Consider the following 12,424-nt stretch of genomic DNA (forward strand, 5'->3'; position numbering starts at 1 on the left):
TGAACAGTGAGTCTGTTGATGGCTTTACTGCGTCAGAAGTACTTTTGTACTGTAGAACGAGAACAAACAGCTGGTAGCCATCAAATCAGAATAAAAATAACCAAGGAAGTTCAGCCTGATTGTTGGATGTCGGGGACTGCACCTGTTCCTGTGAGGCTCTTTGAAATGCACTGTATGCACCGACTAGATATATCTCGGCTCTGGTGTCATCAGCACTGGTGTTTTACCGGCGTGTCGAGTGGACCAGGTGCTCTCTTTTGGAACCCTGGGTCAGTTAGATCAGCTGTTCCTGGCCAAAGGGCAGGGCCAAGTCAGTAAGCCGCCAACCTGAGGTGTGTGTGGGGGGGGGGGGATTGGTAATGATGAGCATGTAATCTGACACTACACACACACACACACACACACACGCACAAAGACGAGAAGTTTTTTTTGGTGCTGCGATTCTAAAATAAATTAATAAATAAAAAGGCTGTTAATCCTCTGCCATTTTACCTGTCACCACTTCGTCTACAGCCAAAATAACTCGCTGCTCTCCTTCTCTGCAGCTCATTGGTGGCTTTTTTCCAGACTGGACAAGTGCTTATTAAGAAACAGAAGAAAAAATCCTTCAGCTGGTTAAAGAGGCGAAAGGTATTTTAGGATAAATTGAAATGCTGTAGCTGAATAGGGCTAGCTTTTTTTCTTTTTTCTTTTCCAGACTCATAACTCAAAAGCTAAAAGCCATATGCTGCTGAGCTCTGCTGTACTTCCAGCTCGATGTTTAACTCTTCTAATCAGCCTGCGCATATTCATTTGTTTCACTATCGGAAAAAGCCCTGCGTTAATTCCAGACAGGATACTCTCGGAGACAGGTGTTTACAGTATTTCATGCAGCAGCTGATCTTGTGTCTGATTATATTTAGATTGGCACCACGACGTGTTTGTTTCCTCTGATCTCATCTTTCATTTCGGAGACGCATATGATTTTATCAATTCTAGCTTAAATTTCACTTTTGGAACTTTCCCCTGGGGGGACTCTATTTGTTTGTCTGTTACTCACACCCTTTGAAGAAGTAAATGTAGTCCCATTTAATCATATAGATGAGTGTTTCCCAGCCTTTTCATTAAGCTGTACAGTGTCCCCGCACCCCTATCAGAGGAACTCAAGTACCCCTTCATCAACACCACCCATCAGGTTCCAGTTGTTTTCATTTGATTTTTATTATAAACTGGATATTATTTAACACTATTCTCATTATTTTACACTTTTTTTTTTTTTTTACAATATATTTCTAAATTGTTGCGGTATTTTTTCATACGAATAAACTGTCAATGTTTAGGTAAATTTGGTTAAGTCTGCATTTTTACTACTTGTGGCAGATGCTAAACATTTAGTTATTTCAGCCATTTAGCCATTGCTTTTAGCAATTGCATATTCATTACCTTTTAACTCTTTCAGCTATTTATCAGTTACTTTTGGTTAGCTTACATTTGGATTCTATGTATTCATCATTTTTAGCCAATTTGTACGCATTTACACATTACTTTAGCTAACTGTTCAGACTTCTTTGTTCTCGCACTCAATTGCAACACATTGTCTTAACCCTTGTGTTGTCTTCCCATCATCCATCAACTTTTGGCGCTTTTTCCGACGTTGTTTGTTTTTTTACGCTTTTTAAAAAATTCATGGGCAATAAACCTAATTTATTATACAAAAAAAATTAATTTCTTGCTTTTTTTCAGCGCTTTTTGTTGCTTTTTTTTGGCGTTTCTTCTGAGGTTTTTGTCACTTTTTTCAACGTCTTTTTGTTGCTTTTCCTTCCGACATTTTTCACGTGTTTTTCAACGTTTTTGACGCTTTTTCCTGAATTATGAATTATTTTGACTAATAGTTAAGATCAGAGGATGTGGATGGATAATTACAGACCTGTCAAAGTTTAGTCAGGATACTGTCTTGAAACCATTTAAAAATAAAAAGAATTTCAATGCCATAAAATTGTATAAAACAAACCAAAATTCTATGAAAGTGATCATTTTACCTGAAGAACATTGTATGGCATCCATGTTATTTTTAGGCAATTTGGTTGAAAGAAACCCAAGTTCCTGATATGTATGGTGACTGATAAAGATTACTCATCAGACAAGCTGGTGGCTAAGGGAATGTTGATTCAATTAGAAGCGAGTGTTCCATTTGTTGTATTTTCACACATTCCAGTGCTTATTAGATGCAGGTTTCTTTGGAAGTTCTAGTGACAGTTTAACAGTATGTGTAAGAACATTGCTATGCAGTATATATCCCCACAGAGCCTCCCGCATTGGACTGTTAATCTCCATTCTTCGTCACGTTCTTTTAGGATGTCATCTGTGGCCAGCCAGGTGCTGTGTGGTCTTCCCATCTCTCACACACACGCCTAGGGCCCATTAGAAAGGAACTCTTATCAACCTGCAATTCCCAGGAAACTGGCCTCTCTCACAACAATTGGCCCAGAAAACCCAAACATACAGTTGGTGTTCTGCAGGTGTGTGTGTGTGTGTGTGTGTGTGTGTGTGTGTGTGTGTGTGTGTGTGTGTGTGTGTGTGTGTGTGTGTGTGTGTGTGTGTGTGTGTGTGTGTGTGTGTGTGTGTGTGTGTGTGTGTGTGTGTGTGTGTGTGTGTGTGTGTGTCCACATGTGAGCTAGCAGATAAAGATCAGATGAAAGTTGTGCGTCCGCCTTTTTGTAAAGTAACTATTAGAATGTTTCTGCAGGCTTGCTGATGCCTATTCTGTGTTTGTCTTTGTTCCCGTATATGAGCTCCATCTTTGCCATCCTGGACAGCGTTAGCATAATAAACACTGAAAAACATCAGCTCAGTTTAACGGCCGCTGAGTATAGCACACACACTCGCGCTACTCACAAGTCCACTGCATGTCTTTCACACGATCCAAAACGGAGGACATGACCACCGTTTTTTTTCTTCTCTTTCTCCTCGGCTGTGAATCTGAAAAATAAAAGTCTTTCTTTCCTTCCCCCCAGGATTAATGGGTTTGGTTTTGGTGGGGTCACACTCTTGTCACAATTTCCTCCAGTCTAATTTCCCTCCTTCCACCTTGGGCAAATTACATAAATCAGGCCTGTGAACGGCGTTTATTGTACTTCGTAACGGTAGTTATTCTCACGCTTTGTAACCGAGCCAGGGCTCCTGACCAATAAATGTCAGCGTTTGGACCATGGAGTTTAGTTGAAGGTATGGTGTGAGGAGGTATTTGTCACCTCAGAGAAAAAGGTCTCATATTGAAGCTATCATCATTAGGGCTCTTTTAGCAGCAGCTTTACATTCACATCCTTCAGCTGGCTGCCATCTTGACTGAGGATAAGGGTTGACATATACTGCAGTCCAACACTCTGCGTAATGACTCAGGATGTCTTTCTGCGTTTTTCCTGCTTTTTTTGTCAAACCCCCCCCCCCCCAACATCCCACTCAGGCTCCATGTCACAGGCAAAACTTTCCCTCAAATAGCATAAAGAGCCTTGGTTTAAAAACAAGTCTGTTCTGAAAACGTTGAAAACAAAGGCAAGTTGTTTTCCAACAATATGGTTCCCTTAAAGGTCCCATGACATGGTGCGCTTTTATATAGACTTTAGTGGTCCCCTAATACTGTATCTGAAATCTCTTTTATATAGACCTGAGTGGTCCCCTAATACTGTATCTGAAGTCTCTTTTATATAGGCCTTAGTAGTCCCCTAATACTGTATCTGAAGTCTCTTTTATATAGGCCTTAGTAGTCCCCTAATACTGTATCTGAAGTCTGTTTTATATAGACCTTAGTGGTCCCCTAATACTGTATCTGAAGTCTCTTTTATATAGACCTTAGTGGTCCCCTAATACTGTATCTGAAGTCTCTTTTATATAGGCCTTAGTAGTCCCCTAATACTGTATCTGAAGTCTGTTTTATATAGACCTTAGTGGTCCCCTAATACTGTATCTGAAGTCTCTTTTTATATAGGCCTTAGTAGTCCCCTAATACTGTATCTGAAGTCTCTTTTATATAGGCCTTAGTGGTCCCCTAATACTGTATCTGAAATCTCTTTTATATAGACCTGAGTGGTCCCCTAATACTGTATCTGAAGTCTCTTTTATATAGGCCTTAGTAGTCCCCTAATACTGTATCTGAAGTCTCTTTTATATAGACCTGAGTGGTCCCCTAATACTGTATCTGAAGTCTCTTTTATATAGGCCTTAGTGGTCCCCTAATACTGTATCTGAAGTCTCTTTTATATAGACCTTAGTGGTCCCCTAATACTGTATCTGAAGTATCTTTTATATAGACCTTAGTGGTCCCCTAATACTGTATCTGAAGTCTCTTTTATATAGGCCTTAGTGGTCCCCTAATACTGTATCTGAAGTCTCTTTTATATAGGCCTTAGTGGTCCCCTAATACTGTATCTGAAGTCTCTTTTATATAGACATTAGTGGTCCCCTAATACTGTATCTGAAGTCTCTTTTTATATAGACCTTAGTGGTCCCCTAATACTGTATCTGAAGTCTCTTTTAGATAGACCTTAGTGGTCCCCTAATACTGTATCTGAAGTCTTTTTTATATAGACCTTAGTGGTCCCCTAATACTGTATCTGAAGTCTGTTTCCTGAAATTCAGCCTTGGTGCAGAATTACAGCCACTAGAGCCAGTCCCACAATGAGCTTTCCTTAGTATGTGCCATTTCTGTGTCTGAAGCTATTGAGGAGGAGAGAGGGGGGGGGGGGCAAGGTGGAGGGGGGGGTGTGGCCTTGACCAACTGCCACTTTGCTCATTTTAAAGCCATGATGTCTCTCTCTCTCATGGGTGGGCCAAATTCTCTGGGCGGGCAAAGCAGAGAAAGGGGAGGTAACCTTGCTCCTTATGACCTCATAAGGAGAAGGTTCCAGATCGGCCCATCTGAGCTTTCATTTTCTCAAAGGCAGAGCAGGATACCCAGGGCTCGGTTTACACCTATCACCATTTCTAGCCACTGGGGGACCATAGGCAGGCTGGGGGAACTCATATTAATGTTAAAAAACCTCAAAGTGAAATTTTCATGCCATGGGACCTTTAAAGTTAAAGGGCCCTATCTTGCACCCGGCCCGACGCAAGTGTCTTTGCTATTTTATGACCGTCCAGCGCCTGCGTCGTTTAAATGGCAAATGCACCTGCACCCATCTGTGCGCCCATGGGCGCGCTGGTCTTACAGGGAGGTGTGTTCAGGTGCATTCTGGGCGTGTTGCTATCTTGAGGCAGCGGGAAGTGATCGCGCCATTGACCAAGAAAAACCTGGTCTAAAGGCAATAGCGCAGCATTTCATTGTTATTTTAACAGCAAATTAGTAAAATGCGCCCAGGCTCGTGCACAGCGCGCGCACACTATGCTTGTTACACACACACAGGGACGCACAGCAGCACACACACATGCAGAAGATTACAAATATTACGGTGCAACTCCTCCATCATAACAGCAATGCTCCAAGGTCCAAACGCGCCTGGCTTTTAAAGGGAATAGGAGATGATCTCTGATTGGTTTATTGCACGTTACGCCACAAAACACACCTATGAATTAATGAAGACACTAAGTACAACCCTTTTGAACCATGCGCTCAGTGCACGGATCCTTTTTTTCCGCTGTCAAACTAGCAAAAGTAGATTTAGACACGCCCTAAACGCACCTGCGCCAGGCGCTTCACGGCGTGCGCTTAAGATCGTTAAAATGGGCCCGGTGTGTTCCTTTTTAAAGACTCACTTTTCAACGGACTCGTTTTTCTTTTTTGCGTATCTCTGCTAGAGTTGTGAGTAAAAGGTTACTATGGCCGAACAAACAAAGAAAAGAGCGATGAAACCTGAAACCATATCCCAAGTAAAGGAAACAAATTTCAAAGCTCAGAAGAAGACAACTGCCAGCTGACTGACGTCACACAGGTGACACTGTTCCAATCTCTGGGAAGTATGGTCCAAAAACACACCTGCAAATACCACTTATCGCCAGGGGTGCTGCCAAAAAGAAAAGGAAATGGACAAGGCGAAGCACTGCTCCTCTCACCACAGTGCTTCTCAGGTGCTGCGAGCAAATCACTCCGCCCAAGAAGCAGAAGTAACAGTGCTTCGCCTTCTGAGAATATAGTTCCCAGTTTGTATACGGTTAGAAGATGGCTGTGTGTGTTGTTATTTGTACACGCTGTGACTACACAAATCACAACATGTAAATGGGGAAATGTTGGCGTTATTTTGTCACTTATTGGGAGCAGTAGGCTAGATGGAACCGGTTACTAGGGCTGCACGATTATGGCCAAAATGATAATCACGATTATATGATCAATATTGAGATCACGATTAATTATCACGATTATTTGTTGATTTGAACCAAAACAAATTTTATTGTCACATAGGCTAATTATAACTGCTTTTACGTCCATATTGTGCTACATTCCTCTTCCTTTATTGAAGGATACTGTGAAGGAGTATGCCATTTCAGCTGTTGTGCGACCGCTTTCCACACATGCACGTTTGCCGTGAAAGATGCAGGTAATGCAGTTTTCTGTTCACGTTACCGGAGCATGTGGTGCCCGGTATCTACCGGACGAATGACGCATTTTAAATATCGCTCGATCACGCAAATTTGATCGTGGAAGCCAAAATTGCGAGAGTTACGACACACACGGAGATGAGAAGGGTATGTATGGACTCCTCTAACTCTGGGGGAGACGGTGAATAAGACAAAGTCCCAAAAAGTCGGCGTGTTCCTTTTAAATCAGTTTAGTGTTGGCGCTGTTTGTGTGATGAACCCACTCGGAGCCTCTGTGCGTTACGCTGATGTTGCGTGTCATTGAGAGTAACACTGATCGATCGCAGTGTCACTTTTAAAGTCCTCAGGAACACCTCACTCAGAACACTACAATGCTTACACAAAGACTAAGGTCAGGCCAGTGCGAACAAAACCCTTAAACCGCCAGAGGGGTTGCCTATTTTGCAGATTTATTTCCTTGAGAATCCCTCAAAGCCTGCCGTCGGCTGCCAGATGGACCTGACTGTACAATGTCCAAAATCAGAAACCTAAAGTGAGCTCTGTACGTGGCTGCCGTGGTATTTACTGTAGTTTGTGTGTCCATGCCGTGATACCAACTGGAACAGGTTAGAGGGATGAAAGGATGGAGAAGATGGATGGAACAGATTGGGCAGAGCTGGGCATTACATGAAAGCAAGAGTGCAATACAGGCCCACGCAGTGGAGTGTTAAAAAATGTTTTCATGTCCTCCCTCACAACAGATGGATGGCCTGTATGATCCATGTCTATCTGTCTTTGCTAATCTGATAGAGATACCTCTGAGTACCTTTATTTTCTCCGTCTCCGTCAAGGTATCTCTTCTTCTACCCTCATGCTGTCAGTTTGAGCTGCTTGGATGTGAGTGGAAGTATGTGATTAAAAAAAAAAAAGCCGCTGCTGTGATCCATCTGATTACAAATGGGATTTGATTAATCTTAAATGCGACAACTCACTTGTCTGCCAGCTGCTGTCATTTGACCCAATTGACGGAGGGTGGATTGCAGACTTGATTGATAAACAATCACATTTCCAAAAAAGGTTGTGCCTTTTTTTTTCTTGCTTTTCTTTACCTAGAGATTGGCATGGTTTTATTTCAGTTAGCCTAATAGCTGGTTTGATTTGCATTGAGAGATGATTTTATGGAAAGTACCCCATTGCCAATCTCTAGGTATGGTGATGATATGGGGGGGCTATTTTAATTCCAAAGGCCAAGGGAACTTTATCAGGATGCATAGTATCCTGGATCCATGAAATAACTGGCCTTTAATAATAAAAATCTGCCTGCCTATATGGGAATTTAACATAGGGGTGTACTCACTTATGATGACAGAAAATTAGTGTTCTCAAAGGGTGGATTTTTCAAAAAAATTTTTAATTAAGATCAATTTCCAGAAGATGTTTTTTTTTTTTTATATTCCTCTTTTTCCTCAACTTTAGCATGGGTCCCTATACTCATGAGCAGCACTGTACCTGTAGTAATGTTGTCTGATTGTTAAATGAGACATATCCTGCTAATTTTCAGGTTCATACTTGTATTTTGTGTTTGTACTTCAACATGTTTACAAGCCTGAGAAAAATATGGCGCACCTTTGCAAAGGTCTAGGCAACAAAAAACTGCCTGGGTTGTCTTATTCCATGGTGTGTGGGTTGGTAGGCACTCCAGATACCCCAAATCTATGTGCACACGCACGGACAAGGTGAGTTTTTCCTGATATGTCCCCTTCAATGGAAATGAGTGGGTGCTTGGTCAAGATATGTAAGGGGAAACACTGAAGAATTGCAGAATATCTTGGATTTATTGAGGAGGAGGAGGAGGAGGCCAGCCACCTTGGGGAGAAACCTCATTACTGATGTTTATATTCATAGTCTGAGCATAAAGCATATGTGATTTTTGGCACAAAGAGCTTTTGTTTTGTGTCTCTGCTCTCTCGTCACTTCCATGGCCTGATACAGCAGCCGAGGTCGTTTAGCTGTTGCACCTGATGGTCAGTCTCACAACCCTGTGAGGCCCCTTGAGTTCTTAATCCAAATGTTTTAATAATTATCACAAGGCTCCAAACAAATATAGAAGACTAAATACGCTTTATTCTGTTTATTCTGGAGCGTGGGAGAAAATGCAGGAGAAAAAAATGTAGCAAACATGTCGTTTGGTTATTCTGAATCGCTGCGTTGTCCTATACCTTGTTACTTACAATGGGCATCATATGTTTCTGTTGCATTTGCCTGCCATCCCATCATATGTGAGGCTGTATGAACACAGATTAGAGAGATATTCTGTCCCACCCCTAAATTATACTTCTGCTTCTTTCTGGTTTTATGCTACACCGAGATATTGTGAGCTTGCCAACACTGCAGTTACACAGCTTCCACAAGCTGTACCATCACTGAATCTCATCTGTCAGATTGTGTTTATTTGCCTAGCTCTGTATTTACAGAGTCTGACAAATCCTGTAATTTGCATACATATGTTGTATGGTTTTATGTGGTGTGAAAAGGAAATGGTTTTGGCCTGATCAAAAGAACTGTTTGATCTTGCTTAAGTGTAACAGCCAACCAAACACAGGCCCACCTGGCTGCACACACACACACACACACACACACACATACACACACACACACACACACACACACACACACACACACACACACACACACACACACACACACACACACACACACACACACACACACACAATAATTTACTCTTTCTTTTTTATTTTTCTGTCAGAGGAAGCGTTCTCCGCCCAGCACGAGGGTCTGAAGGAGGAGAAAGAATCCTTAACCAAGCTGCAGAAGGAATGCACTGCCAAGAGGTATGTGTGACCCTGTTATTATCTATTGCTTTGTGTCTGCATAGAAAACACACTTTTTCCAATGCATTTTTCCTCGTCAGACATTACCCAGAGCCCCAATGTGTTGCTCAATCGTATTGAATTGTGATGGGACTACACCCTACTCCCTGCCTCCCACCTTGCTCTGTCAAAACAAGGCGATGTTTTTATTTTATTTATTTTTTTGTGGCTGGCGCTGCCTATTTGTGTGTGCTCACCGAAGAGTTTGCACATTGTGCTAAAAAGCCCTATCGGCCTGTGTTTGCTTTGGCCTACGGGGAGACATGTTCGGCGGGTGCCGACCCTGGATACAGCTTTGTTTGTCTGAGAAGTACCTGGCAGTCACAGAGGGTAAACCAGAGCCCCAGGAAGGCCAGCAGGGGCCAAGAGACCCAGCATACAGGAAATTAACACCGACACTTGTACATCTGCCTAACATCCATTCTTTGGAAATATCTCTGTCGTGGCTGTTTTTTCATGGAAATTTCTCTTTTTATTTAACTTCTTTTTTTAAACTTTTAACCAGGGGAAAAGTTATGCTCAGAATGCACACTTTTTTTTTTTCAGCCTTTCCACATTCCTGTTTAATGTTACACGGCTGCTGTTGAACAGCTTATCTCACTAAAGTGAGGCTGAAATGCATCAGGTAGTTATAGTATCTTTGCTTTTTGAAAACCTAAAAAGACTTAATTTGCCCTTTCTAGAACACAGTGGTCTACTTGAGGTGTTAAACCCACTCCTCTTTGGTCACCAGTGGTTGAAAGGAACTAAATACTTGAGTAATTTTTATCGTACAATTTTGATGTTCTTTACGTATTTCCATTATGCTACTTTAAACTTCTATTCCAATACATTTCAGAGGGAAATGTTGTAGTTTGTACAAAGATGTTAAATAACATGATTTAACATGCTAATGAAATGCAGTGTTTAAACCAGTGGTTACCAACCTTTTGGCATGTGAAATGTGAAGTGGTTACATTATTCAATATTCCATTACAAAATAACAAAACAAAATTGGAGAAAACTCAGAAGAATGAATACAAATTTAGGTACCAAAACTTTGTTTTTCCTTTTTCCTACCTCATTAACCATCTCTCGACCCCCCCCCCCTATTGATGTCATACGCCTATTGACAGGGCCTGACCCCTAGACTGGGACCCACTGGACTAAACTACCTAACTGTATTAAGCAGCATGCAAGTAGTTAAACGAGCTCCACTCCGTTGCGGTTCATCTGGCGTAGCTCGGCAGACATCGGCTGCTCTGCTCCGCGGGGAGCTCCGTGCAACAGCACCACAAAAGGAAAGCCAAATGCTGTTCATCTGCACACACTACCCACACAAAGATGACACAGAGCTGGATTTAAATCAGCAAAATATCTCCGATGGATTTTGGAAGCAGACTTTTACTTCTGATTAAGTATTTTTAGATTGTTGTATCGGTACTTTTACTTAAAGGTGCTCTAAGCGATGTTGGGTAACGTTACTTCTTGTTGATGTTCAAAGTATTTTCAAACAAAACAAGACTAGCTCGCCCCTCCCTCCTCCTCCCCAACCCCCAACTCCTCCTTGTCTGTTATTGGCTGGAACACTGTTTGTTTTTGTTGCCGTTTGTGGAGCCTGGGCTGTCTACAGAGACTGTTTTTTTTACAGTGTGTTCAGGGGACAGGCAGCTGGCGGATAGTGAGGAGATGTTTGCTGTATGTGACAAAAAATGTTGTAGCCTAAAAAACGCGTGATATCGCTTAAAGCACCTTTAAGTAAAGATATGAATAATTATTCCCTCGCTGTTGATCACATGCCAGGTTGTGTGTGTTTGCTTGCTCATGTCAGTTAACATGCAGATAAACACAAACTAGAGATGGTCCGATACCATTCCTTGCTTCCCAATACCGATTCCAGTACCTGAACTTGAGTATCAGCCGATACTGAGTACTGGTCTGACACCAGCATGTCATATGTTTGATTATGTTTAACAGCTGAATACTACCATCCCTGTATGATGGGGGGGGGGGGCAGTTTGTATGTTTTGGGAAAGCGGTTTGTGAAGGGCTTGCACCTTGGGCTTAACCAATCAGATGAGGGAAGGTCCTGCTGGACAATTAAGGGATTTCAGGTTCAAACGACCATTACACGCCAATCTGTCTCTTTCATAAAGCAGCCGCACACAGGGAAAGGGAAATGATAAGAGACTGCTTACCACAGGCAAAGCCAAATGGGAAATTCAAGTGTAATGCGAGAAGCATGGATGGGAGGGTGCATCACGTTCAATAGCCATTTACCCCCTCAAATCCCCTTTCATCTGCATGAAATGATGGGCTATTACCCACAAGTAGGGGTGTTATATTGTAGAGGAGACTCACACCATTCATACAAAGCAGCCAATCTTCTGTTACTCAGACATAAGCAGTCACAGGAATAGCCGTGCATACATCCAGTCCAACTCTTGTTATATTTACTCTTTTAAATGCAAGGTGTTTTTTTTTTTTTTTTTTTTTTAGCTTCAGAGATGTAATAGATGTTTAACATTTGGAATGGGTTTCACAACTCAATAACTAGTCCATTGTGCATATACATTCTCCTTATCCATATAATGATACTAATAATTATTTTCTTTCTTTCTAAAGCAACCTTTACAGCTAGCTTCTAAATCTCCTGCACTCACGGCATAGGTTCCCTCAGTGATATTATATTACTGTTGGATGTGGAAGAGACCTCTAACAGGGCATTTGTTTTTTTGCACGTCTACAATGTTTCAAACGGCTTCAACATCATTCAATTTACATGTACAGGAATCCTTGGATTGTAATTCAGCACATAGGGCTTCTACTAGTCATTCAATATCTGGAATACCCTGGAATTGTAAAGTTTTTCTTAAAATTCGGCACAGGGGAAATAAGGCCAATGTATTATTTTCTCTGAAATGATTAGGTATTTCATTATATCTCTATGATGGTATGATCCATGATAAATTCTCCTCTCTGTTCGTCAGGAATCGTTTATATGTTCACCAACTTTAATTACCTTAATGCAGTGGTTCTCAAACTTTTTTCAATAACTTACCCCATTT

At 41.7% G+C, this 12,424-nt stretch overlaps 1 protein-coding gene across 3 annotated transcripts in view; it reads left to right on the forward strand.

Moving 5' to 3' along the window:
• The window catches only part of uvrag (UV radiation resistance associated gene), a 102,358-nt gene that overhangs the window by 29,906 nt on the left and 60,028 nt on the right, over positions 1-12,424 (forward strand). For all 3 annotated transcript variants that reach the window (XR_005636422.1, XM_039777481.1, XM_039777482.1), the window contains one exon: positions 9,254-9,338. Coding sequence is in view for 2 of the 3 variants with exons in the window: in XM_039777481.1 (XP_039633415.1) it covers positions 9,254-9,338 (85 nt within the window). In the remaining variant the exon portion in view is untranslated. The remainder of the gene's footprint in view (positions 1-9,253; positions 9,339-12,424) is intronic.

This window comes from Perca fluviatilis, chromosome 16 (genome assembly GCF_010015445.1).
Source record: "Perca fluviatilis chromosome 16, GENO_Pfluv_1.0, whole genome shotgun sequence".
In the NCBI taxonomy this organism is placed as follows: domain Eukaryota; kingdom Metazoa; phylum Chordata; class Actinopteri; order Perciformes; family Percidae; genus Perca; species Perca fluviatilis.